The sequence below is a fragment of the Primulina tabacum genome, chromosome 10 (genome assembly GCF_025594145.1).
Source record: "Primulina tabacum isolate GXHZ01 chromosome 10, ASM2559414v2, whole genome shotgun sequence".
NCBI lineage: Eukaryota > Viridiplantae > Streptophyta > Magnoliopsida > Lamiales > Gesneriaceae > Primulina > Primulina tabacum.
In genome coordinates this window covers 3,478,058-3,506,013 of record NC_134559.1, presented here as the reverse complement: position 1 = coordinate 3,506,013, position 27,956 = coordinate 3,478,058, and the positions used below count along the sequence as shown (strand labels likewise).

The following is a 27,956-nucleotide window of genomic DNA, read 5'->3' as shown; positions in this document are numbered from 1 at the left end:
ATCAAACAAATCCCATGAGACAGCTCTCTTTTATGCCAAATATGCATATCTCACCATGACTCGATACAGTCGAGCAAAGCTATATAGCTAACTGATCAAGTGTATACACGATTTGAGTTCAAAATCAATGAAGTAATTTGTCACCAGACGTTAGTCATAGGGATAATAAGTAATAACTGGATCATTTATTATTTGATTGACTGACTGAAAATTTTCTTCTGGTTGCTTTTTCCACAAGTAGTTGGAAGCTTCAATCCACCGTGGATGGACCAGAAATTTCTTTTCCTGGACCGCCCAACGAGATTTATCAGTTCCTGCATCTAGAGAGACGACATGTGTCACCGATGAGTCGAGTTCCATTGAACATGTGGCTCCTAGTTGCATAGCCATTTTCCATAGATGATGTTGCTCAGCCTGAAAATTGGTAGGAAAAACACGGCTGAAGACAACTTTGCAACCCATCAAGACCTCCTCACGAACTCTCTTTAGAACCTGCGTGCATACCAGATCAAAGTAGAAATTTTACTGTACAATATATCTGCAAATGACTAACAATTTGTCGTACAAACATGTAGGTGAACTAAACTAGACAAATCATGCAAGTATTAAATCAGCAGTTAGATTATTGATAAGGTTGTTCCTAAATCATTTTACAAAAATGATCACGGGCCTTCTTACATACATCTATTAATGATAGTTTATATCAACTTTTTTACCACTTAATAGGCAAATTCTGTCTTCATTTAATTTTATTACACCCCTAATTCCCCAAAACCCTCAAAACAGTATAGAAATATTCAAATCAGCAATCACCATCAGTTCTTGCCAATAAATATTATTAAATCAGCTTGTTTAATCTGAGTTACTTGGGAACACGCTAAAATCTCCAAACAGGCTGCCCCCTCAGCTCTCTGTACACCACCTCATATTGCCCACAACCAAAGAAATTCCCACAAGATAATTTCCAGACAACCTAAAGGATTTGGATATCATGAAGCCTAAAATAACCAAGAAAAATAAATTTATTATGTACCTACAGGCATGTTAGAAACTAGCAGCCATGACACTGATAGAAAGTAAATCTCAGCCATCCCATAAACATTTACCTGTCTCACATCTCGGTCCACCAGATTATCATCACGCCCCTAAAAGAAAGAACTACTCTCAATACAATGAACTAGAAAAGAAGTAAGATTATAATTTTTGGAGGTTAAGGGGATCAGAGAAACAAGAAAATACCGGGTCAAAGAACAAATTGTGGATCCGCAGAAGAACTCTCAGAACAGTTGTCAACGCTCCATCACTCTCACTTTCATCACTTCTAAGTTCAGAAAGCGATTTACAGTTGAAGCCAAAGTGCTTGCTACTTGAAGCAAAGAAGTGGTATCTTTCCATTAATATCAAATTCTCGTGGTGCTTCTTCCATACCTAAATAAACAAATAAGGTCAATAATAGACATGACTCTTCCTATCACGAAATTTTTTGTTAGAATCAGCTTGCAAACAAGTACTTGAAGAAAAACTTTATATGCCAACAAGCACAAATGCACACATACTATACATACCGACAAAGAGCTTCTTCAGCAGAAAATCTAGAATTACAGAAGTGGGATTACATAGATCATGCACGATTTATATATCAGAATTTCAGCTCAACTACGGTAACATAAGATTTCTCAATATATTTGAAGACCAAGGAGAAAATTGTTGAGATTGATAAGTGAAACCTTTTCATTCTGCAAAATTCTATTGTAAGAAAATCCAACTGGCTCAAATAGCAGTTTAATACCAACTCTTCAAAAGTTGAGTTTCAGCTTCTAAATTGCAATTTTTGTTGTTTTGTTTACAGAGTTTAATTAATTATGCAGTTAGATATTGAAGCATTAGATATTCAATTGTAAATAGAGAAAGTAATTTTTATAGCTAGTTTTTTGTTATAATTAATAAAAGAAAGTTCCGAACAGACTCATTGGAAAAAAATTCGACATTCTTAAAAATCTGGTTATTTTGCCCAAATGAACACAAGTCACAAGATAGCAACATGAAAACTCAGCAAAAATATGGTATTGTATAAACGAATCACTTCCCAGAAATCTAAGAATATAAGTCGCTCAATTACCGCTTCAGTGTCATCAAGAATGAGGACAGCACTTTCTTGCCCCAAAACAATATCTAAACCCTTTTGATGTCTTTGTGTGCAATCTCCCTGAGCAATTATTCGGGAATTGAAGTAAACATCCCCAGGGTCAAGCAACTTTGCCATTTCCAAGGCATAGGGACGTTCACCCATGGTGTATATGTACATCTCAAACATGTCACTAGCACTTTTAAGGAAGGTGTGTATAAATGGCCTCAACTTGGTCATCATCTGCATCGATTCCAGTCTAAATAGATCTCTCTTCAAAGTATCTTGCAAATTAAAAATAAAGAAAATTACACTCAGGTTAAAGTTCAAACCAGTGAGAAAAAGAACATGGTTTTCAGCGGTATAAGAAATTAGAGCGGTAATAAAACCTTGAAGGGAAAGAAGTGATAGTGAATGGCCAACATATTTCTAGTTTCAAGGGACTGTTGGGATAAAATAGCCATACTGACTGTTCTAAACCATCTCAATTGATGACAAAGACGATATAAGTTTAATGTTAATTAACAAATTTTAACATGGCAATTCAATGCATGGACAGATAATTAATATCTATTCCCTTGAAACCCTTTAGCTAACAGTCATCAAATTTCCAGGTTAAAATGTGCAAAGTAAATACTTCAACTACCTAGACATAGGTACTAAATAAATTTTTTTTAGCTTGAAACAGATCGTCTTTTCTTGTGTCGAGTATCAAAATGCCAACATATGCTAAGCTAATGGATCCAAAGCTGTTGAAGAAATCTTCATAGAGGCATCAAACTCTGCGTCCCCCTTTTGCAATGTTATACTGTTTCTGGATGCTTAACTCGGATTGTGAAAGCATAAATACAGACAGGCGCATAAAAAAGTTCATGCCCATGCAAGTGCATAAACTTGGTTCGATTTAAGCTTCCGCGGATTCTTCAAGAAACCACCATATTAAGTGCACAACGCAGCATGAGAAATAATTTAATGCTTGATTCTACAATCAGTACCAAGACTATGGGTCGCATGTTCAATTCCACCAAGTTACAAGTTCAACTGATTGTGGAAGACGATTGTTGGCCAGCAAAAAGTAATCAATTTAAGCATGCCACTACTACACTATTTCTATCGTTACTAACAGCTATTGCCTCAGATATAAATGCAAGAATTTGGACCAACAAAAAAAGATTACCAAACCAAAACCACGATAGGCTGATGAAAAACTTTACCTGGCAAAGCATCCCTTTGGTCAACTAAGTATCCTTCTTCTACAGTGACATCGACAAGCCGAGTTGAATTAAGCAATGTATGATCTAAATCAAGAACCAAGTAAAGTTTTTTATGATGTAGCAACTTTTTCAAGTCCTGCTCACGTAAACGGGAGATTTCATCATTGGCAAGCCTTAAGTTCTGCATGAAACATGAAATTACTTAGAAAATTAGAACAAAGTGATTTAGAAAGGAAAATTGGGTTCAATTATATATCTCGAACGTAATAAAACAAGAATGAAAAGATACAAAAAAAGCAGCATTTGGAATTGCTGTATGCACATGGTGGCATGAAACTAACAGAATACATTTTTCGAAGTTATTCCTTTCATTTTCACTCAAACTGCCATTTCTCAATTTTGTATCACAGCATTATGAAAAGTGATCCAATGCCATGCAGGAATTCAAATTAGCGCTACCACAACCTGAGCAACTTTGTGATGAATAAATACATATCATTCATGTGTAATTACTTAAATTTTGGTAGTGCTGATTTATTTGACTTGAGTTTTGAGCTAAGTTTCTTAATAGAGGATTAAATTGTCCCGAAAACATAAAGCTTTGAATTTGATTAAAGGATATTTGTATCCTTTTTACTCCCAGAGGGTACTGGGAGCTGAAATATGGTGACATTTTAATTGAGTTGGGAGCGACACACACACACACACACAAAGTGGCACCATCTTCTACATATCATATTTTATAGGGATAAAATATTGCAGGATATAATAATATTTTTCAAAAAATTAACCTTGTGTATGTACCCAAATGCAACACCAGATTCGTCATCCATTTTTATACCACATTTCATGCACATTCCTGCATAGACACCAGGATGAAGGCACTTATTCGTCTTCGGAGATGACCCTGCATTCCAGGAATCGAGCAGAACCAAGGTTATTGATCATTCGTTGTAAAAAAAAAACTATAAACAAAAAAGAAAGGCTCTCTACAAAGCTCGGAGAATCAGACAAACAAATGAATTTAAATATGACGCGTAAAATATAGCCAAGAGAAGTAGAAAGTGTGAGGACGTGCCTGAGGCAGTTGCACAAAATGTAATAGAAGAACGTTGATAATTATTGAAAACAAATGTATGCCAAAGTATCACTACATTTGACTAATGTAAACCAAAATAAAAAATGATGTAACATATCCATAAATAAAATAGAAATTATGCTGGTTCAGCTATTATAGATTATCCTCAAATTACATATACACCATCCAATACATATCGTCACTACCTCAATAGTGATAATACCAAAGGGAAATGAAATTGGCAACCACATAAGATGATAAATCACCAAAAACTCTCACAAGCAATCTTCTTTCAAGGAAAGATGTGCCAGTTTAACCCAGAAAGCTACTATTTTCTATCGGCTGATATGCAGTTTATTTTATTATTATTAAAAATATATTAAAATTCATTTTTTAGTTATTAGTTGTTTTAAATTAATATAAACTTTACCTGCATTTAATAGTGTCTTGTTTACAGTATACAATCAATCATTAAAAGAGACATCAAATTTGCACTGGTTCACCTTGAGATGAGGAACTCGGCAGATCGGCAACATTTTCATATGACTCCACCTTGCGCCTTTTAGCTCTACAACAATAAAAATAAGCATGGATATCACGTATAACATCACAAGTAGGAGCACAGCCCCGAAAGATCTATGAAAAAGTTATTTATTTAAATTTCAAAAATGGTTTGAGCACGTGAGCAAGCTTTGGAAACTTCTATCGCAAAATGCTACTTCAACTAGAAATGTTTGAACTAAAAACACAAAGACAGACTGGAGCATCCTCTTGCATCCACCCCATTTGACAAAAAATCAATTCTTCAAGACAATGTTTGCGGCAATTGGGAGGTAGAGAATTCAAACGAAATGAAAAAAATTGATGCCCCTATAGCACAAGTCAATTTATTAGAAGTTCAACATTTGACTACCATTTTCATCCATCATATTCAACCCACAAATACCATACATGATTTGACGGGTTCCTTTTAAATACACAAACTTCATATTTGTCACATCCCTAGCACCAGAATGCTATAATCAAAGCATGAGACAACGAAAAACCAAAACCTTGTGTAAACAAAAATTCTCAACTAAAGTACACCTGTCAAATTTCGATTCAAAATCTCCCTCCTCAACATCATCAATATTCTCCTCTTCTTCAGCAACTTCTTGAATATCCGCTGATGCGTCAGAAATAGCATCCAACTCCGCATCAAGAAATGCTGCAAAGTCATCGCTGCTTGATGAGTGCACGGGAGAATCTGATGCTAAACTCATCTGACACATCATCAAATATGGGATCAAAAATAACTCTGCTTTGTACGGAATGGAAATCTGACCAGCAATCTTTGTCGACAAAAAATATACAAATAGAATATTGATTCAGTTCAGCTAATAAAAACAATACTAGAGATGACAATGAGTCGGGTTTTGATAGGATTCCATATACTAATCCTCATTTATTATATTCATTCACGTCCCATTCAATTTCATCGTCGGAGAATTGGATATATACACTACCCATATATCCTATTACCATCTATAATTATATTTTCTCAAATTTGAATTATTTCAAATAAGTTGTGGATATTTACTAAATTATTGAGAACAATAAGGAAAAAAATAAAAATTAGCAAATTAAACATTATAATAAAATATTAGAAACAATTTATCCTCACATCATCATCCAACAAAAATAGCATAAACTCTATACTAATAATTTTCTTCATTCCATTTAACTAATATAATTGAACAAAAGCATATTAAAATTAACATCATAACCAAAAAATCACACACACACACATATATAATAACTTAATCGGGTATTCAGGTCGAGTACGAGTATAATTCTTTAAGACCCGACTTCATCCTCATACCCGAGCACCTATTTATTTAATCGGGTAAAAAATCTCCTCCATACCCTCCTCGGGTCGGGTATCGAATTCTCCGCCGGGTTTGGAGGAAATTGCCATCCCTAAACAATACCCTCTATCTGTCTGTATGGAATAAACTTTATGGGTCCTCTTTTTCTAGTCAATTTTATCAAAGCTATCTTCAAAAAAAAAAAAAAAACCCGACAAAAGAGAACAATTTTCAACAAACTCGATGCATGTCATTTATGCCATCTTTCTAAATATACCAACATTCTTGGCTCAACTAACATAACTGTGTTCGAAATTCAAACTATCGCAGGGCATTCCTGCCAAATATTTCTTAAGTGCTTGCAGGGATTCAGAAAGATTATTATATTAAATCATATCACTTCTTGCTTGAAGAATTTCATTTCAAAATGTCAAATCTAGTGTCCTCATGGTTCGCCGAAACGGGAACGGAACGGCCGGAACGGGCGTTCCGGAACCGTAACGTCAGCAACCTTGACGAGGTTCCGGGGTGTGTAGGTTGATGGCTTGCATCGACGTTTCATGTACCGAAAACGGGGATATAACGGTGGAAAACGGGGATATAACGGTGGAACGGAACCGGAACGCAATTCGCGACGGTTTTGTTTTGAACTGTCGCTACTAGCGACGGTTTTATGTATGTAGCGACGATTTTTATTCAACCGTCGCCGATTACATCGGCGACGGGTTTAATAAAACCGTCGCTATAGTTAGCGACGATTTGAATAAAACCGTCGCCAAATTAAAATCGGCGACGGTTGATAAAAAACCGTCGCTAAATTTAGCGACGATTTTTCATAAAACCGTCGCAAATTCGAATCAGCGACGGATTTAATAATGCATTTATCTTTGCTTTCTATTACAAATAATGCAATTGTAGGTCCTATTGCACGTCGTATCTTTACCTTGTAGTACAAATAATGCAATTTTGAGCACATGCATTGTTTGGATAAAACCGTCGCCAAATTAAATTTCTTATTTACATCAAATAATCTATTTAAATGATATTTATTTTAATTTTTATATTTCTAAATATTTTCCAAAGTTTTTAATTTTTATATATTTATAATATTTTTTTTAAATACCCGTTCCGCGACCGTTCCGCGAAATTTCATTGTAACTGGAACGGTAGCATCCGTTCCGATCTCCGCGACAGCGAATCATGAGTGTCCTTCATTCTCAAATTCAAAAAACAGATCACGGTTATTAGGAGCCAAAAATAGAAACCCTAGGCACCTAATTAAGGATGGATAATAAATGTGAACTGCTACATTACGTGCATTTGCATTCGAATACTTTTGAGCTCAATTTGAATTCTAGTAGCTAGAATTTTTTAGTCTACTGAATCTGCAGGTGAATTCAAAGTACTGACCTCAGCTCAAACCTATGAAACTCAAACATTAACTCAAGCCTGACCTCCAACACCAATACAAAGGTGAAGAGGAAATCAAACACGGACAAGCAAACTAAAAGAAAACAAATAAGAAAAACAACAACAATTGGATCCAAAATAACAATACAAAAACAGGAATTCGTACCTAAATTTAATATTTAATAATAAGCCCCGGATTCGCTGACCAAAGAAAACCCAGTTGAATGTCAGACACAAGCGGCGGCGTCGGCTGACGTGGACGAACAACCAGTAAGAAAACGAGGAAAGAGGCAGACGCCAGTATGGAGTGGAGTGGCGAAAATGAAGACAAAATAGGGTGCAGGAAAGGAACTGCAAGGCAGTAAGTTGGCTATGGATGAAGCATGTGGCGGAGCATCGATCAAGGGTTTTCAATTAAAAAGCAGGGTGAGGCAGATTGGCGGAATTGATGATGGACATGCGGAATCGCCTCGGCTAGTGGCTTCGGGCTTCGTGTAGACTTTAGTAAAAAATATGCACACGTGTCTCGTTTTATATATTATTATTATTTTTAATTACATCAAATAATATTAAATAATTAATACGAAATTATTTTTAATTTAAAAAAATTATTCAATCTATATATATATAGATTTGCATCATTTGTGCCTTTGGATATTAAGTAATTCAAAAAAATAAATATTATATAGGCTAGCAAAATAATGCACTCTTTAGAAGTCACATAGTAAAATTACAATGAAGGATATAAGTTCGTGTTCAAAGTGAACAATCGGTTAAAATCGAACCGATCGATTTTGTACTATAATAGATTGGTTTATACTCGATTTATTTATCTATCGATATGGATTAAAAAACAGAACAAAAGTTACAAAACGTTAACAGAGAAATTTGAAATTGAAATAAAAATATGGGGCAGAGATGAGATTTCCAACAGGCCTGGAATTTCGCTGTACAGCATTCGGTTTCCCTGTCCCACAAATTCGAAGCAAACACAATCAATCCCTCCAGGCGCCACAAAACCTTTGAGGACATGGAGAATCTGAAGCAAGTTGCATGCTCAGAAAACGAGGAACTGGCGGCGTATCTGTTGAACAAGCGAAAAGAAATGGCCCAGGGTGCCAAGGGAATTTCGGACAATGTGGACTCGACTCTGTACAAGGCTTATTCCAATGTTTGCAACTGTAATCACCCTCTAAAAACCCTAAGGGACTTGTCGCAAATCAAGTGAGTTAAATTCCCTTGAAGGTTTCGAGGTTCCATTTTTTGTATACGTGTTTTGTTCTTCGGCTGTTTGGCATTATCTGGTTCTGGAAAAGAGAAGCCTTTTCGTTGAATTTCTTCGATTCTGTTAAAGAGCTTCAGAACATGATGAAAGTTATTATTTTAGTTGCAGCTGTACGTTTTCTGATAAATTATGCAAATGCGGAGTTCCTCGTGGAAGTACGAGGAACTCCGCAGGTGACGGTGGACTTTGCAAGATTTTATTTTCTACTAAACTCCCTCAAAATTTGTTATATGTATGGCTTCAATTTTTCCGTGATAGTAAATTATAGATACACCGTGTTTGATATCAAGGAAATGAAGCTTACAGTTGGAAGTAGAAATAATTTTCTCGAATCCATTTTTTACCGATTCCGATTCCAATTCCAATTCCAATAGAATGTAGTCTATTGCTCCAAAAACATGTTATAAAAAAATCATCCATGACTTATCTTGCTACAATTGCAAATGCAAAAAATTGAATCCACTTTTCCTTTTCATTTTCCACTGCTACATCCAGGATTCCAGTTTCAACGGGCCATAAATGTCGTGACTTGAACAGGAGAATTAGGTTTTTATATTAATTTAATTTTAAACTGGTATTTTTGCTCTGTAAAATCTCATTAGTAAGTCTTTCTCATATCGTCTTTTTCATTTGGAACAATGCCAATTGCGTTCCACACAATTGCATTCAGTGCGTATTAAACAATGAAAAAAATGATAAAAAAGACTTCCTTTGAATGCTATTGTAGGGGTGTAGGTAAATGGATTTTGAAGCAAATGAAAGGTTTTTTTGAGGCAGATTCCGATCCTCCTGGTGATGACTTGAACATAAGGGGTAACTTCAAACACACAGACACAAAAAGTTGATTAGTTGATCACGGTGATTCAAGTGTAGAAATTTTCTTGCGCATTCTTATCTATAATTCAAATGTCTAATGATTATAGGAAATAAAAATAAGGGTCTTAGGCGATATATTCCCCAAAAGAATTCAGTTGCCTATGCTCTGCTCATTTCACTTTACAGGTAAATTGTTCGAGTTTCAGTTTTAACATTTCTTTTAGTTCTTATGAATTTTACCTTATTATCTTCGAATTGTATTATTATTTCTTTGTTCTATCACTTGTATTATTATTGCATCAATCATCATTATATTATTTCATTAATTTATGTTTATGTTATTAGGGGGACTGAAAATGATGCTGAATTTATGCGTAAGAAAGAGCTTATTGATGCAGCAGAAACAAGTGGATTGTCTCGTGTGCCTATAGCGTAATTTAGCTGTTTTTATTCAAAATGAAGCTCGTATCAGGTTAGTTTGATTGGTTTGATGTTCTTTCATGCCTCTAGGCCTGAAAAAGCAAAAGGGAAAGGGGGACATTTTGGAAGCTCACCAAGGGACTGGTACAGCGGATGGAGTTGCATGAAGACAGTTAATAACTAGAGGGCTTGTGGTCAAGTCGAGCTGCCCGGCCAAGTATGCTTAATTGCTTTTAAATTCCCCTTTAGGATGATCACCACTTCAGCACTGTACCATATAGGTTGTTTTGTTTTGGTGTAGAGTGGATATGATGAAAATGGAGGAAAAGGAGTTATAGTTACGCTACCATATGAATTCTTGACTGGCAGAGATGCCTTATAAATTTTATACCAAAAAGATTTAATAAGCTTCATGTTGTCTCACTTTATAACTTCTTTGCCATATTTGCTAATTGTAGCCTCAAATTAGATTTGATGATGTAAAACATTTGAATGGTATCTGATTTTGCATGGTTGATATAAAAAAATAAACAAAGTTTACGCCGAATCTGATTATACTTTTTAAGATAAATTTATAAAGTGTGCGACAAGTGGAGGTAGAAGCACATCTAGTTTCATGCTCAGTATTTTTTTCAATAAAAACAGATTTCTATAGGATTTAAATAGTATGTGGATTCATTTTCTAAAGATAATGTTGTTGAAACAGTAGAGTATTTCTTATGACAATAAATTCAGGTATATGTTGACAGAAGAAGGGAAGGAAGTTGCGCGTGAATGCCTTTTAAGATCTGGACTTGCTGATCCGAATAAAAGTTTACATAGTTTGGAAAAGCATTCAAATCTAAACCCGAGTGATTTGTTGAGAGTTGAAGACTTGCCAGCGTCAGAGTGTGATATTGTTGCTTCAAGTGAAAAAGTGGTGCAGCCATCAACCAATTTGAAGAAACAGAAGATATTGCATGTTCCACCTGAATATTTAGAGAAGGTTTGTGTTTTAAGATGTAAGTTTGGCAAGTTTTTGGTTGTTGGTAACTTTTCCAGCAGTTTCAGTCCTCAATGATATATTAGTCATGTGTGTATATTATTACAAGTAGGCATGTTTTGGATTTGCCGTGTTATGTGCATTTTCGTGTCTTTTCTTTCATGTATTTGTGCTTTTACATGATTCATGTTCTTTCTATAGCAGTTTCTTGGCATGGGATTTTCTCAGCAACAAATTATCCGAGCTTATTCTGAAGTTACAGAAACATCCCAAACAAAGGAGATCTCCTCACTATGGCCATCTGTTCTTTGTCGCCTTCGAGAAGACGAAATTTATGGTTTGATATCTGAGTCTTTCGCTAAAATATATTGATCATTATTCTGATGCATTACCCTCAAGCCATCATAAAGTTGGTAGAATTCTCATAGTCCCTGCGTTGGTATTCTCAAAACGAAGACATTGGTGATTAATTCTTTAAAGACCTTTTCATGGCAATATCTTTTTTTTGTTGTGACCCAATGGTGGATTTTTTTATTGCAGGTCGAGCAGGATTTTGTGCAAGTGAGAATGTAGAAACACGTACGATTTCTACATCTAGTAATCAGAAGTCATTGATTGTTCATGATCTCGGGCGTAACTCTTATACTATGAAAGCTTGCTCATCAACAGTAAGCATTAATTTAGTTTGAACTATGATTTTCACATTTGCATGGCGGTAAAAAGGATGTGGTAATTTGTTTGCTAAGAAAGGGGTAAGAGGGTTAATAATGGAGAAGTCGAGTGAAAATATGATCACTCTGTTTGAACCTTTTCTCCCTTGTGAAAATGGAGCAGGTAGTCAGGCCAATAGCAACAAGGCTTGAAGAAACTTATAATGGTGACTGATATAAGGGAACATTAAATGAACGTGATGTCGTATATTTTTCTCACTTTATGTACGTCCATTGATTCTCTATTTTCTCTTCCTTCGTGTATCAAGCTAGCTAATCATAAAACAAAGAAAAATTACATTTTCGTAGACCCATCCCCCACATTTCCTAACCTGCCTCATCCAAGAATTGAGTGTATGGTAAAGTTTTATCAGGCCATCATCTATGTATTTGAATGTTTGTCCGTTCTAGATTTATTCGGACTTGTACAATCACCATATCTAACCTCTTTTCTGATTAATATATTTAGTGTTCCGTCGTGCCATTACTATCCACACTGAAAAATTTGTAATGGTATCATATGTTTATGACTCTGGTTTTTATTCATAATCGTACATCACCATATAAAGTTGCTAGATTGAGTGCTTGGAATGTAGAAAATTTTCTGATGCAATAATTTGTGTCATTGAGTTAGGTGTTTTTTGTAAATTCTTTTCAATGTGTTTGATATTTGTTCACGATTTTTCTCTCTCGGAGGTTCAGGATCATGCAATGAACAAGCTTAGCGTTCAAGAATTAGAATCTAAGTCAAACACCTTGGCAGTGCCACCTTTGACACTTGGAGAGAAATTTGGGGATGTTTATGAAGTGGTCTTGATATTAGATAATCGTGAGCAATTTGCCACACAAGGGTGAGTCCCGCGACAAACCCTATCTTGGTATTTAGTATGGTTTTATGGTAATGAAAGGAAACTTTTTACTTTTTTATCCTGTTAAGATTGAGCATAACTTGTAAACTCTGTAGCTTGGACCTTGTAATCAATTGGTCTTTTTATCCTTTTATACATTTATAACCTGATATTTGTCTACTTGTGTTTACAAGAACTTATACCTGAGGATTTCTTCTAAAACCATGTTGGGCATTTATTTAATTTTTTCGTACTTGCTTCTCCTAACATATTTTTGGTGATTTTTTAAGAAAAATAAAGCTAAAACTTGACCCCCAGAATATGTCTAGTTATTGTACCACAATCATGAAGACTGTAATTTGTTCGGTATTATAGCTCTATTCGGTTTTAAATTGGTGGGCGATTTTCCAGTCATAACTTAAATCTGCCGTCTCCATAATTTTTTCTGAAATAGTAAAGATGAAAAATGCATTGGCAATGATCAAGTTAATGTATAGGGGGCATTTATTTGGTCTCTTGAGTCGAAATTTTTTTGGATGAAACCTCTAACATTATCATCTAACTTTTTTCAAAAAATTTATGCTACTCATTATTTCACATTTCAAATCAACTATCCAAACCATAATAATAACATAATCATTTTTTTACCTTACCGTTTAATGTTTATACCACTCGTTATATTAATTTACCTTTTTTACGTAAGTATTACATTAGATCTTTTCAACTTAATGTTAAGCATAATCTTAAAATGACTTGAAAATTTTTTCTCAAAACTTTTGAGTTGAGTAAGGTTGAAAGCCTAACCAAAAGCCACCTTATAATGTTGTTTCTTTGTAACTATAAATTGAACTACATTTTACGGTCTGATGTTTTAATGCTTCGATCACTCAATTCTGTGATGAGGACAAATTTCAGGATATTCTTTTTTCCCCCTGCAAATAATCTGTAGTGCAAATATTCAGCTGCAGTATTCTTTGTCACATCACATAAACTATTTCTTTGAATGGTTCTATATCATCTCTGAATTTATGAAGATACCACCTGTCGGAATATGATTATTTTTCCCGATATTTACAGGTCTCGTTCAAGAAAAATTATTGATGGCATATGTTCCCAATTTCAGATTAAAATAGAGGTCAGCAACATGATTCTTTCTTCCTAGCTATTTTTTTCACACATCTCCCCTTAGCAGGGTGGCCAAGTGAGCGTACTAGTTCTCTTTGATAAGAATTCTTGCTGCCATAGCTAGTAGCTTTCGGTTAAAATCTCATTGTTTTCACCTTGATTGACATGCGTACGTGAATCCCTTATTATCATTGGAAAGATCTGAAAGAACTTTGGGATCTAATTTTTTGACCTTTCAACAGATTAGAAGATTGCCTGTTGGTGATTGCATTTGGATAGCCCACCACAAGTATTTTCACAGTGAATATGTTCTTGACTTTATCGTTGAAAGGAAGAAGGTGGATGATTTGCGCCACTCAATCAGGGATAACAGATATAAAGATCAGAAACTGCGACTGTTGGTATTTTTTTTAATCCTTTCGAGTTTACGTGTTCTGTGCTCTTGTTGAATGCTCCAGTATGAGAGAAATATAGAAGTTGAGGAGCTTTAGGTTTGTAACCTTCCTAATTGATTTATTGTAATCTTATTACGTCACTCACCTGTTTTTGGTGGAAGTTGCCTTGTTTTTGGGACATCGATCCACATTTTGAGTCCAGTTATGTTTTTTGTGGTCCGATATAAACCAGTTAATACTGCCTCGGCTTGAATTTCATTTAAAATGCACCTTTGTGTTCAAACATTTTCCGATTTGGAAGAGATACAATAATCAGCTTATAAGGCTAAATGATTGCTGAAGGATGTAATGCTGTTTTCGTGTACGGTTGGTTATATGCTTGTGTTGACATAAATTGGATATATTCGTATTATCATTTTTGGTTCGCATTTCTTTTTCCGATTTTGATGGATCATGAATCCCTCTTATTATGTTAGGGAAGTTAGCAGCCTTCAATTTAGTGAGGGTGAGTAGATATTCCTAAAAAGGGTTTTCTGTCTCCTTTAAACAACTTTAGTTGAGATGTTCTAACCTAGCTTTGACTACTGGATGATTGATCATCATTATCTCTATCATTTCTCTCATAAATTTGTTTGATCTTTGAAAGAGGTGTGGGCTGAAGAAGATGATTTATCTGTTGGAAGGTGACCCAAATTCTTCTGAGGCAGCTGAAAGCATCAAAACAGCGTAAGTTATGCTGCATTGAGATGTTTAATTACTGAATCTGACACATGATATGTACATGAATGAATGCTTCTGTTTTCAGCCATGACTTTCCCATTCACCGTACTGATCCATTATATTGGTTTCTAATTGATTTGGTATTTCTAAGGTTAAAGTGCATCATATTTTTTTTGCCAATATTATATCAGTAATCTAGTTTGCTTGTACAGTTGCTTTACAACTGAGATCTTGGAGGGATTTGATGTGCAAAGAACAAGTGGCTTGGCAGATACGTTAAGAAAGTATGGTTTTCTTACTCAAGCTATAAACCATTATTACAGATCTCTGGATCCAGAGCTAAAGAATCACAGTTTCTGCCTGCCTTTTGATGAATTTATCAAAAGATGTGAAGAGTTGGATGAAATGAGAGTCAGTGATGTATTTGCGGTCCAACTCATGCAGGTATAAATCATTCCAAAATTGATCAACAATTTTTGGGGGGTTTTCAGAGTTGTGCGTGTGTGGTTATTGCATGAAGCATCTACATTTGTATTGCTTGGTTGACAGTAAAACTAGCATAATTGACGAGTACTATTTGGCTGTATTTATATCCCCATTTTTGTATAGTGTACTTACCTTACCATTCATGCATTCATTTTTACCTTTTGGTTCTAGAATGCTAGATTTTATAAATGAATGGGGAGATGCTTGATACTTGTCGCATACTTCTAGATGGTGAGGTTTTGTAAAATGATGTTTTGCTGCTGCTGATAACTTCAAAAGATGTTTTTTTTCAAGAGTTGTGCGTGTTTGGTTATTGCATGAAGCATCTACATTGGTAGTGCTTGGTTGACAGTCTAGCGTAATTGACAAGGACTATTCGGCTGTATTTTTATCCCCATTTTTGTATAGTGTACTTACCATTCATGCATTCATTTTTACCTTTTAGTTCTAGAATGCTAGATTTTATAAATGAATGGGGAAATGGTTGATACTTGTCGCATACTTCTAGATGGTGGGGTTTTGTAAAATGATGTTGTTCTGCTGCTGATAACTTCAAAGAATGTTTTTTTCCTAAAAGCCACCTGTAATTAGTGGTGGTGCTGATTGTTTTTTGGTGTAGGGTTTGGGGGTTAGGGGGAGTTGAGATATACCCCTGTCCAAAAAAGAGAGATTTTAAGAGGGATATCTGCCTTACATTATTGCCTTACTAAAGCCAAAAAATAGAATGGTATTTGATATTATTTTATAATTGCAGGTTCCACATGTAACAGAGGACGTTGCTTTAGCTGTTATTGATTTGTATCCAACTTTGCTCTCTCTCGCTCATGCATACTCTATTCTTGTAAGTTTATCTTATTCCGTAGAGTTTTTTTTATGAAGTTTGTACCATATAGTAGCTATATGCTTGTCTTTTCCTGAGTATCATCCTCCATGTCTTTGGCATCCTAAGTTACACGGGATAACTGAGATTTTCATTTCAAATGGAGTAGAGACCAGATATACAATATGTGTTTGTGCGCTTTCTATTGTTATTGCTATTTATGAATAAGTTCGTTTTTCTCCATCCACGGAAGGATGTTCTTGGCTTGGTTGGGTCAAAGAATCTAGTATAGTCCTTCAGTTGTCTCTAAATATGACTTCTATTTATTGAACCTCCTCTCTTACTTCAAAGGACTGTGACATAAGTGCCCAAGAGGAAATGCTCACGAAGCAGAGCAATAACTTGATCAATGCGCAAGCTAGCAAAAACATTTTCCAACTCATTTGGGGCGATTGAGATCATAATGTTGTTTTCAGCGAGAAAAGTTCAACTGGGTGGTTCTGAAGCTCGCAAGCTAGAGGTACTTCAAGATTTGTACTTGAAGGACATATGTAAGTAGTTAACTTGAATGTAGCTAACGTCTGGGAGAGAGAGTCTTGCATGTAGAGAAAATAGGTTTCCTCCAAAACTCTCCATTTCCCGGGCACATCAAGCATTTTGTAATTTCTCCAAGTGAAATATAAGATATGTTCTTTCATTCCCTTCTATTCGATTCAATACCATTTTCATTTCGCTTTCTATAAATGCGTAAATTCATCATACCAATTCATTTTTATTATCATCTGTACCATTAGTTTTCATGTAACTTTGTCATATAATACAACAAGAAAAAGTTTGTCACTAAATTATTTTGAGTCACATATACCGCCTTTCTTTTTCTTCACCTTTTTGATTTTCTAGCTATATCAAGTGAAAAATGATATTTTTGGTCATGCACTCAATATATTTTTTTTTATCTTTTTATCATTTTTTGCATTAATCACCAACAAAAATTCACAGTTTTAGTTCCCTGGTTTACACTTTAAATCACTCGAATGAAACAAAGGACAGGGACAGAAAATTCAGTTGTGATCCGAACTTGTTAAAATTCATGATTTTGTGCCATAAAAATAAAAACATCTATGTTGCACACCAACACAAGTTTCAAAACAAGTAGACAGAACATTAATTAAATATTGTAAGAATTTTGATTGCCATCATCAGATAAATGTCACACAAAATCAGAACTTCTCTTTTAATCTTGATCAAATCAATCTAATACATACGACGCAAATAAAAACCATGATACTGCTTATTTACGAGAATAAAAAAAAAGAGAGAAATGCATTAGCCGAGATCAACCTTAACTTTGAACAAATTTAAGCCATCAAGTCTGCACCAGTAAATCCTAACTCTCCTTCCTTTTGGTCTTCGAAGATTTCCGATCGTCTGGAATATACGACACCCAGAAAACAGGCAGCATAGTGCATGCTGCCTGTATCAACAGCCCTCGTGGCAAACTCTGAAAATCGTCCCCCGTTATTCCAACGAATGACGCAAGGGCAACGCCAAGGTAGCCACTCACAATAAAAGCAAGTGAGATGGCGGACATAACAAAGGCCATTACAGAACCCTCATACCCCGGTGGGCAGAGCTGCGCCATTAGAACGGTAAAAGGTAGAATCTTGAAGAAGTACAGAACCTCGAGCAGGCCTGAGAATACCACAACGTAAAAGGAGTCAGGGATGCCTATGCTCTTGTACGCGCCTTTGACAAATAAAAAATCTGATATCATGAACACAGCCATTGAAATCTGAACTGACGCTATTAACCTTCTTCCTGAAACGGACTTGAGATGGCGATTATATACAACACCCCAAAGAAGCATAGCTGCTTGCCCAAAAACCTTTGATATCCCGAGGAGTGATGATTCGATATTTAGGTGCTGTGTTTGGTAGTAGAACATGGTGCCTGTTAAGGCTGGGATTACGGCATAGGATAGAGCAAACCAGATTATCGAGTAAAAGATTTCCGGTTTCTGTAGAGCGGCCCAGAGTTCCGATAGCCGCTTCTTAAAACTTACATTCGATGGACTTTTTGGTAGGTCTAAGGTATCCTCACTTACAAACGTCGTCACCAAGAACTGGAAACATAGAAGAATTCCGAAGATAAGGAACATCATTCGAGGAGAAACTTGATCAATAGATATGCCTCCAACAAGGTTTCCTAGCACCCCACCAATAGACGAGGCCATCCAAGTAAAAGACTGGAGAGCACCAGAGGAAGATGATTTGACGTTTTTCGAAGAGGTGGGTTTTTTACAAGTTTCCGCAACAATGGCATCATTAGCAACCTCGACTATTGAAGCACCAAGATTCCCGAGAAGGAGATACACAGTGATTGAGAAGAACGAGGAGTATGGTGTGGCAAAAATTGCTATAGCTATCCATGATACTGCTTGTAAAAACGCTGCAAGAATATTCATAGATGTTATTTAACAGAGCAAAAATGCACACTTAAAATCCCTACGTAATAGGGATGATGAGCTATCAAATATGAGCACGGCAATTGAGATTAGAAACACCAATAGGAAGGAATCGTGCACTCACAGACTTTGATATCATCCATTTGATCATGAATCACAAAAGGGAAAATGATCTACTCGTCTAGCAACACTAATGAGGAAAAATAAATCTCATGGTCCCCACATCCCCGAACAGCGAATTACACAACTACGAAAAATCTGTTGCCACAACAGTAATATGACATCTGTATTTAGCATTTCTAAGACCAGGACTATATACTAATACTACTATGAAAGAGAATCCTGATAGATAAACCACAAGCCAAATAGATAATTCCAGGGGTCCATTTTCAACTGAAAATTAAGCGTGCTTTGAGTAAGATAACTTAAACTTCATCAGCACTCCCAGATAACAAGGCAATTCAGCAAGGCACAGAAAGATAAAGAACATTTTAAATCCACTTGAGAGAGAGTTTCCAAAAAAATATTTTGACCAAGGTTATTTTTCACAATCTTCCCTTGTCGGGACTCGTAAGATGCCGTAGGAATCATAGGCTCCGAACAATTAAAACGTTGTTACCTTAAGGTGATGTACAAAGAAGATCATTAACTTCTTCAAGAAACTAAAAGACGCGTGAGTTACATAAAGAACCAACCAAATGCAGCTAACAAGAAAACATTTTAAAGCTATAATTTAGACAATCAAACCTAATTATGATCCTAGAAAAAAGATGAAAATAACTGAAAAATGCATACCTCCAATGGCGATGTATGGGACACGGTGCTGGCCAAAGATGTAGAGTGAATCAGAGAGTATGCCGTAGAAGGGTTTTGCAACCATGGGAAAGTTGGCTGAATTCTGAAGAATTTGCAGGGCGGAGGGATCCATTTTCAACCCATCTTTGAGGAAGAAATTGACACCCATCCAAGGAAAGCATCTCAATCCCTGAACCCAGTACCCTATTCCAAGCAACAGTTTCCTATTCCTATCAATCTCACTTTCACGCGACACCATTCCTGTAAAGTTTGCCTCCGGCTATAATAAAAATCTCTTCTTCAGTGTCCAATGAAATAAACCAAATTTCACCCAAAAACCTTCAAGATTCAGCCTTTCAACTGTAAGGATCCCTACACCCACTGGGTTATTCTATAAAATAGCTCCAAATCGTCAAGAATCGTCGAGAAAAACACCAGAACAAGAACCCCACCACCCCACACCTGCGGACAACTCAACATTTGATTCACATAAAATAAAACATAAACAAAAGGACACGTTGTGGTTAAGAGAAGAACAAGGGGTGGCAGTGTTGGGAAAGCTACACTTGGTTCATTTTTCTTGAATGGTGTAATGCATGATTTATTGTTTAATTAATCAAAAGGAGAAAGGGGTTCGATACTTAAGATCCGGAGGGGCCGAAAGTTTACAACATGGAGTGGTACCAAGTTTCATTCTCGTTTCCAGTCCCATTCCAACCAAATTTATTTATGTTAATTTATTTTTATAAAACATATTATGCTAAAAAATTGGACAAAATATTATGCTAAATTTAAATATTGGGTACTTTTGCTTTTGATTTTTTTTAAAACCAAATTTTATTATGTTAATTTATTTTTATAAAACATATTAAACTAAAAACAGAATTGGACAAAATATTATGCTAAATTTAGGTATTGAGTACTTTTGCTTTTGCTTTTTTTTTAAAAAAAAAATTCTGAAAATATTAACTTTTTCATCATGTTATTGCAGAAAAAAGTTCCATCAGATTATGAAAGATTATGAGAAAAATTAAAAATAAATAATTAGATCAATACTATTAATCTCATCTCAATTATTGGGGAGTATGTCTTTTGTGAAACGGTCTCACGAATCTTTATCTATGATACGGGTCAACTCTATCGATATTCACAATAAAAAGTAATACTCTTAGCATAGAAAGTAATATTTTTTAATGGATGACCTAAATAAGAGATTTATCTCATAAAATACGACCCGTGATACCATCTCACACAAGTTTTTTTCAAAGATGGGTCAAAATAGTGGATCATTTTCACTAGTGGAGCCAAAAACCCAACATTTTGGAGAAGTAAAACATTTATTTTACTATTTTTACAGTCAAAACAAATGCAATAATAAAGTTTTTAGGTTAATTATATAAATTCTATCTCACATGATCAATTTCATGCAAGTATTAATAAATGTTTTTCACACCAAAGAGCCCCACATGCAATGCCTATGCATATAATGGCTAAAACTGCACATGGAGTCAAAGCATAGAATCTCCCCTAAAATTGGATGAAATATTAATTTTCCTTCTATATTCATAAGTTACTCTATTGTTTTATTGGGACTTGACGTTAATCTCAATATAAGACATAATATGTACCCTAAAAATATCTCTTGATAATAGTCATAATCATAATAACAATGACATAATATTTGTTCAATTCAAACCGGTGCTCTAAAAAATAAGAGGTGAGAACTTAGAACGCGAGTGCCAAGACAGTTTTTTTAGTCTAAATATCTAATCTTTTTGTTCATCTTCATATTTCTTCAATAATTCATCTGTATAATATTCAAACTCAAAATGAATGACTTATTCTCGTCTTCATCTCGTACAAATTGAAAATGATGGGAAAATAAGCCAAATAATCTTTTAAAAAAATTAACAATTAAACAAATTTATGCATTAAATTAAGCAGCCTCTTAAACAAATTTTGAGCAACTTAGGTGACCGACTTACGTAATGCTCAGACTTATTATCTGGACGCCTTTGAACACTGATCCAAACTCGTAAACACCGTTTGTTTACGTATAACTGTGTCAACATATCCTCTCATATAAAATCCATACAACCCAAATCCATTTCCAAAATCATAATTCGCATGTGAACGAAGAGAGACTCAGAAATTCAATTGTCTGGAACAGAACATTGAAATATCCTTTAACACATATTTATTCTTAAAAACAAGGAGACTTCCTACCATTACATTTGACTCGAGTAATAGCCACCTTTTTCGCCGTAATAGATACCTAAATGGTGAACTCAGCTGTACATTTTTGGAACGTAAACGAACAATATCGACAGATGTTACTCAACGTTCTTCGTATGGGGATGGCCCGGGAGGCAAGGAGGAGGTTGAAACATTGATACCTCTCATCCAAAACCTAGCAATGTGGGGGTATGTCAACTGTATAAAAACAAACAAATGAAACACATCTCGAAGACGTTGTGTGAGAACAGAATTCAGTCGAAGCTTGTTGATAGACTCCATCTACCACCCAAGTAATGCTCCACCGAGGTGTTCTGCTCGGTGCTGCTAATGGGATCTGACTCGTTTTCCAAATTAAGCAAGGCAAGATTGAGGAATGATTGGATGCTTGTTGGTGAAGGTCCACCGAGAATACCATTTTCGTCTTCCGAAGAATCGATCTCGCTGCGTGCCCACTCAATAACTTCCGGAGAACCTCGAAGGAGTTCGAGAATCTGTTTGAAGAAAACACAAATAGTTCAACTAAACAACTCCTCGAGGACTTTACTACATGAAATATGTTTGCATCAGTGTCATTAACACATGCTTACAAGGCTGATTTCAGGACGAGATTGTGGGGAATCTCTGATACAAAGGGTTGCAGCAGAGACAACTTTCTCAACTTGATCATTGTCATAATTACTGGCCAAGTCGGGGTCTAGCAGTTCTGAAATATCTCCGTTCTTCAAAATGTGTCTTGCCTGAAAATATCACAGTTACGGTTGCATAGAAATCCAATACAACTAATAGTTCAAGCAAACAATATTAAATGGACCGAAAAGGGAGGATCTCCATTCGTACTACTAGGAGATGCTTGCTCGTCTTAAAAACAATACTCACCCACATTATCAAGCTTTCCTGGCCCGTTGGATGTCCATTATCAATTGGCTTTCTACCTGACAAAAGCTCAAGGAGTACAACTCCAAATGCATAGACATCAATTTTTTCGTCTAGTTTCCCATGCATAAAATACTCAGGAGCCAGGTAGCTGTCATAAAAATCGAAGTAGACAAATAAATCCTTTTATCCAGCGATTAGGAAATGACTAGAAATCACTGTGGGTATAGAAAACTCGCCCAAAGGTTCCAGTAACATCAGAGGCGCCAATATGATGTGAACAAGAAGCCCACGTAGCAAGCCCAAAATCAGCAAGCTGTAAAGGCAAATGAGTTTCAGGGATGGAAAAAAATCGCTTCAAAATTATGTCACTGATGAATAGCAAGCAAAGTAAAAGTCAATGAACATTCACACCTGTGGCTCGAAATCATCTGAAAGAAGGATATTGGATGACTTGACATCTCTGTGAATGATTGGCTCGGCCGTATTATGCAGATGGTCCAGTGCCTCAGCAACTCCTAAAGCAACCTTATATCGCTCTTTCCAACCAAATGATTTACCAAACTTTTGAGTACCTGCAACAGTCCATGGTTGTTAATGACATTCTCTAGAACAAAAGATGGTGATGGATCAGAATAAAGCGCAGGGAGAAGATGATGCACACACCATGGAGGTTGTCCTCCAGGCTGCCTCTGGATAAAAGATCATAAACCAGAAGTAGTCTGTCATCCTCTAAACAAAAGCCAACTAAAGAGATTATGTTTTTGTGGTGCAAGGACGTAATGATATTAATTTCAGCAAAAAACTGTTCCAATGCATCGTCAGATGGCTTCAGAATTTTAACAGCTAGCTCCTTGCCTCCTCGCAGACAGCCTCTGTAAACCTCGCTGCTTCCCCCCTTTCCAGTCAAATTTTCTACAATGAAGGAAAGGTTACTAATGAGACTTCCAAAAATGAGGGGAAGTTAAAATAATGATAGAAATTTGAGAGAACAAACCACGTGCAAAATTGTTCGTTGCTTGCAAGAGTTCCTGGAAGCCAAATGATTGGCATGTTGTATAATATTTCTCGCCGAGACCCTTGAGTTGTGAGAAAATCTCAGAGGAATAAGCAACAGAACAAGTGTCATCTGACACATCAATAGCACCCTCCTCCTCTTGATCCATTTCTAAACTGCAATCATTCTTACGAGATGAAGTAATCTGTTTCTGATCTGGATAAATAGCCGCAATAGATTGTCGACCAGGTAGTTTCAAAAACATCCATTGCAATATTGATGACTTCCTAGAAGCAGCTTCAGGTATTTTTTGTCTGTGTAGACGAATCTTTCGAAGCAATGCCCATCCAGAAGTGGATTCGAGTATTCTATGGGTTTTAATGGGTACTAGAGCCAAGGAACTTCCAACATTTTTACTACTTGATGATGATAAAACTCTAGTGGGTGGTAAATTTAAAGGGCTTTGGGGTGTGGTCCTTCTCCTTTTGGATCTTGATTCAGAAACATCACAACTACTGAACTCCAAAACTTTAGAAGCAGCTGATTCGCTTTGAAAGACGATCTTACCATTATCAGCACACACAACTAAAATATTATTTTGGAGATTCTTAGCACAGTACTTGGCAACAGAGATCCTCGACCGAATTGTGTGACGGACCTCAGAAGTACCCACAATTAAACTAGTTGCGCCACATGACTTTGCCTCTCGGGAGAGAATTTTTTGAACCGGTGATCCCCTACAGACCTTAAGCTTTAGATCCACCTACAAAAATTTGTAATATTTATAAAGTGCAATTGAGAAACTATTATCACAATCGATGAATCATCCATATGGTTATTCGAAATAATTAGGAGCAAAAGATGATTTTGGTTCAGACTAAAATGGCTGTCCAGCTACTCCTAGATTGGATAGAAACGCATTGATTCCACCTCTCGGCCCCACTTAAATCAAACATTTTGCAGCACAGTACATACTGAACAGAATTGCATGGAAATATATGGAATCACGAAAATCTCGGAGTTAAGCACAAAGAAATACATTAAACCTAAAGAAATACATATTAAATTAAATTCATTGAGAAGAAGAAGAAGAAGAAGACAGATTATTATAACAGAGAGACCTGTTTCAGGTTACAGAAGCCTTCATAAGCAGCTAGCACGGAATCGAAAGTTTTCACCAGTGAAATCAGACTTGCCTTATCTGCTAAATAAATAATCGTTATTCGAAGAGCAACACACAATCAACAAACTTCAAATTTGACAGAAGTAACAACCCCGACCACTCAACTGGAACTACGAAACGAGAATCCATACTCACCAGTAAAAAAAGAAAAGAAAAAACACACGCGACTTGAAAAAAAAGAAGCTAAAAAGTTATTCCCTATGCCAGGTTCCTCGATTCAAATAACTCACCAGTACTTGGATCGAGGACATGCAAAGCAATGACGCGATCACCGGCCTGTGCAACCTTCACCAAAGCCCAAGTCAGTAATTCTCTGCTGCGGGAATCGAGCTTCACCCCGACCACTACCACCGTGCCTCCGCCGCAACTCTCGCCGGAGCATGGAGTCCCCGTCAATCTCATTCCTCCACAGCAGATAGATCAAGCGGACGCGACGCCGTTTGTGTTCTGGTCCGTTACCCTCTCTCTCTCTCTACAATAAAGCAGTGCTTTAATATTCTTCACCTTGTCGACTGTCGAGTGTCGAGCCTCCGAGTTAGGGAAGGGGAATAGATTATAATAAAAAATTCAGTGCATTTATATATATATATATAAAATACATGTGTCACTAATTTATTAGATATGAAAAAAATAAAAATAATTACACAACTAATAAATAAATATTAAATTTGTTGTGAGAAAGTCTCACGAATCTTTATCTGTGAGATAGGTCAACCCTACCGATATTCACAATAAAAAGTAATACTCTTGGCATAAAAATTAATATTTTTTCATGGATTACCCAAATAAAAGATATGTCTCACAAAATACAATTCGTGATACCGTCTTATACAAATTTTTATCATAAATAAATGACATCTCATCGATGCTCACTTGAATACATACAATAGTTGCAGCATATCAAAATTCTATATTTATATATAATAGAAGTACTAATTATTTAGCATGCTGAACGGATATTAGAAACACTATTACGCAAGCAGATTGTATTATATATATGTATATTCAATTATTGATCATCGAATCTAATATTAAAATACGAATTGATAGAAATAAGTAGTAGTTTATAAAGAAAGGATTCTTATATATAACTCCGGCAAAATTATATCGAAATAAAATATTAATATACTTTTAACCAAAGTAAAAGTTCATGGTCATACCAATATTTTATAAATATAAAAAATGATGAAATTGTCTCACGGGTCAATTTTATGAGCCAAATTTTCTATTTGATTCGTCTAATGAAAAATATCAATTTTTATGTCAAAAATATATATTTCACTATATATACGAACTTGGTCGATTCATCTAACGAATATATATCTTTGAGATCGTCTCATATTAGACATACTCTTTATTTTGTAAATCAGACTAATTAAAAAAAATTGATTGTAGTTTTTTTTTTAAATAAAGATCCGGAAAAACACACAATGTGTACAACGAGACAGCAGTATGTAATGCTTTTATTATGAAACTCTGGTCTCATTATGTCTTTTTATTCGATGCTAAATTTACTTTTATTTTATTATATATTCTTTATTCAATAACAGAGTAAGTCTATTGTGAGACAGTATCACGAATATTTATCTGTGAGATGGATCAACCCTACCGATATTCACAATAAAAAATAATACTCTTAGCATAAAAAGTAATAATTTTTTATGTATGACCCAAATAAGAGATATGTCTCACAAAATACTACCCATGAAACTGTCTCATATAAGTTTTTGCTTCAATAATAATAATAATAATATCATAAATATATGAGCACACAAATCAATTTAAATTCTATCTAAGTTCAAATATCTTATTATTTGTGTTTAAAAAAAATTACAGGACAAACTTATTTATGTATACATACATCATCACGTGTCAAGTGGTCCGAGTATTAAAGAAAAATTAGTAGGAATTATTCAGCAGCATGCAAGATAGCATTCAAATGTATCTTTCAAATATTAATTACTATGTACATTTTGATTCTTCAAATGGAATATGAAAATGAGACTCCTTCCAAAAGTAGGTAACCGAGGGGAGTTAAGGTTTCCTCGGGCGGGCGGAGATCGTCCAAAAAATATACATCATCAATGAAACACAAAAATTTTAGTGAGAACATTTTACGAGTCAATTTTATTAGATGAATTCTCTAACTCGATCCAAATCATGAGAAAATATTATATTTTTACGACAAAAATATTATTTCACAATAAGTGTTGAATAATTTTATTATTATGAGATTGTAGGAAAAAATAAAGTCTTAATTAATTAAATTACCACATATTTTAATTAGAATGGCATAATTTCCTTTGACCAGTGGGACATGAAACCTTAAATTTATTATTTATTGTTGTAATTGACATGTATTAATTAATTCCACATTTTGTACCTTTCATTAGCACGCAGCTTTGACCACCAAAAAAAAGAAAAAAATTGTTATTTTTAGTATATTATTAAGCCAATCACTCTCTCCAACGTTTTATTAAAATGTTATATAATAATGTCGAAATGGTATTGTTTATTTTTTTTATATTAAAAACTCTTTTATGACAATTTTTCATCAGTGCGTATTTTATGGATAAGTAAAGTGAAATATTTAATTTTTGTACGATTAGATAAAATTCTATTATTTTAAATATATATATATATATATATACACGTCACGAACTCCCAATATTGTATTTTTTTTAAATGGAAAATTGAATATTGTGAATATTAAAAATTACATAAATATAATGCTCGGTCAGTTTTATTCCTCTAATGGGTTTTAAAAGAGTATGGGGACTATGCAATGACCCTTTTGTGGTAAAAAAAAAAAAAAAAAAAAAAACAAATGATCCTATCTTAATGTCGTCCAAATGTGGCTATTGATTTTTTATTAAAAATAATAATTTTTTATAATTTATTTTGTGGAATTCTCTCCCCTGCAAAGACTTGTGTCAATTAACATGCATTTAATTATCATCAAGACAAAATGAGCATAGTGAATAATGCGATTGCATTAACATGGCGCTGTCTTTTGATTTATCCTCTCGAGTCGAGCACAAAAGATCTCATTCGGGATTGAACTGTTTCATCAACATTTTGAAAGTCACATAATGATAAGTACTTTAAAAATATTTTTAGTGTCA

At 35.0% G+C, this 27,956-nt stretch overlaps 4 protein-coding genes across 5 annotated transcripts; 1 reads left to right on the top strand and 3 right to left on the bottom strand.

The window, feature by feature from the left end:
• Nucleotides 1-73: 73 nt before the first annotated feature.
• Nucleotides 74-8,165, bottom strand: LOC142505260 (RNA polymerase II C-terminal domain phosphatase-like 4). Its single transcript, XM_075618165.1, has 9 exons — nucleotides 7,841-8,165; nucleotides 5,504-5,679; nucleotides 4,921-4,985; nucleotides 4,131-4,246; nucleotides 3,340-3,520; nucleotides 2,120-2,409; nucleotides 1,240-1,428; nucleotides 1,107-1,145; nucleotides 74-492 (listed from the first exon to the last, which is right to left on the bottom strand). Exons 2-9 carry the CDS (start codon nucleotides 5,677-5,679, stop codon nucleotides 151-153), a joined length of 1,398 nt encoding a protein of 465 aa, XP_075474280.1. The 5' UTR covers nucleotides 7,841-8,165; the 3' UTR covers nucleotides 74-150.
• A 360-nt stretch (nucleotides 8,166-8,525) lies between these two features.
• On the top strand, nucleotides 8,526-16,976 carry LOC142505671 (crossover junction endonuclease MUS81-like). Its single transcript, XM_075618755.1, is given in 16 exon segments — nucleotides 8,526-8,898; nucleotides 9,687-9,772; nucleotides 9,883-9,961; nucleotides 10,121-10,207; nucleotides 10,286-10,367; nucleotides 10,369-10,412; nucleotides 10,931-11,180; nucleotides 11,379-11,514; nucleotides 11,718-11,845; nucleotides 12,590-12,738; nucleotides 13,813-13,870; nucleotides 14,103-14,261; nucleotides 14,902-14,981; nucleotides 15,188-15,419; nucleotides 16,216-16,302; nucleotides 16,633-16,976. Coding segments are annotated over 16 exon segments (1,956 nt in total). The 5' UTR covers nucleotides 8,526-8,704; the 3' UTR covers nucleotides 16,738-16,976.
• A 478-nt stretch (nucleotides 16,977-17,454) lies between these two features.
• LOC142505683 (putative folate-biopterin transporter 7) lies at nucleotides 17,455-20,179 on the bottom strand. The gene is made up of 2 exons (XM_075618765.1): nucleotides 19,541-20,179; nucleotides 17,455-18,729 (listed from the first exon to the last, which is right to left on the bottom strand). Exons 1-2 carry the CDS (start codon nucleotides 19,797-19,799, stop codon nucleotides 17,669-17,671), a joined length of 1,320 nt encoding a protein of 439 aa, XP_075474880.1. The 5' UTR covers nucleotides 19,800-20,179; the 3' UTR covers nucleotides 17,455-17,668.
• Nucleotides 20,180-21,620: 1,441 nt separating this feature from the next.
• On the bottom strand, nucleotides 21,621-25,364 carry LOC142505607 (protein kinase STUNTED-like). 2 transcript variants are annotated; one of them, XM_075618671.1, is made up of 9 exons: nucleotides 25,062-25,364; nucleotides 24,770-24,852; nucleotides 23,649-24,411; nucleotides 23,318-23,566; nucleotides 23,066-23,226; nucleotides 22,891-22,967; nucleotides 22,655-22,802; nucleotides 22,366-22,515; nucleotides 21,621-22,269 (listed from the first exon to the last, which is right to left on the bottom strand). In XM_075618671.1, exons 1-9 carry the CDS (start codon nucleotides 25,231-25,233, stop codon nucleotides 22,030-22,032), a joined length of 2,043 nt encoding a protein of 680 aa, XP_075474786.1. In that variant the 5' UTR covers nucleotides 25,234-25,364; the 3' UTR covers nucleotides 21,621-22,029. The 2 variants fall into 2 exon arrangements, with proteins under 2 accessions (XP_075474786.1, XP_075474787.1); XM_075618672.1 differs by having other exon boundaries at nucleotides 24,770-24,849.
• Nucleotides 25,365-27,956: the final 2,592 nt, after the last annotated feature.

What these genes read in the sequence shown, in the direction of transcription:
- LOC142505260 (XM_075618165.1), bottom strand. Translation starts at nt 5,679, where the DNA reads ATGAGTTTAGCATCAGATTCTCCCGTGCACTCATCAAGCAGCGATGAC. An exon ending in CCAAAGGGATGCTTTGCCAG is followed by an intron (nt 2,410 to 3,339) that starts GTAAAGTTTTTC and finishes TTAATTTGCAAG; the next exon opens with ATACTTTGAAGAGAGATCTA. An exon ending in TTCTTGATGACACTGAAGCG is followed by an intron (nt 1,429 to 2,119) that starts GTAATTGAGCGA and finishes TTGTTTATTTAG; the next exon opens with GTATGGAAGAAGCACCACGA.
- LOC142505683 (XM_075618765.1), bottom strand. Translation starts at nt 19,799, where the DNA reads ATGGTGTCGCGTGAAAGTGAGATTGATAGGAATAGGAAACTGTTGCTT. An exon ending in CCCATACATCGCCATTGGAG is followed by an intron (nt 18,730 to 19,540) that starts GTATGCATTTTT and finishes ATATTCTTGCAG; the next exon opens with CGTTTTTACAAGCAGTATCA.
- LOC142505607 (XM_075618671.1), bottom strand. Translation starts at nt 25,233, where the DNA reads ATGAGATTGACGGGGACTCCATGCTCCGGCGAGAGTTGCGGCGGAGGC. An exon ending in TGTCCTCGATCCAAGTACTG is followed by an intron (nt 24,853 to 25,061) that starts GTGAGTTATTTG and finishes TTATTTATTTAG; the next exon opens with CAGATAAGGCAAGTCTGATT. An exon ending in GATGTTACTGGAACCTTTGG is followed by an intron (nt 22,803 to 22,890) that starts GCGAGTTTTCTA and finishes TTTTTATGACAG; the next exon opens with CTACCTGGCTCCTGAGTATT.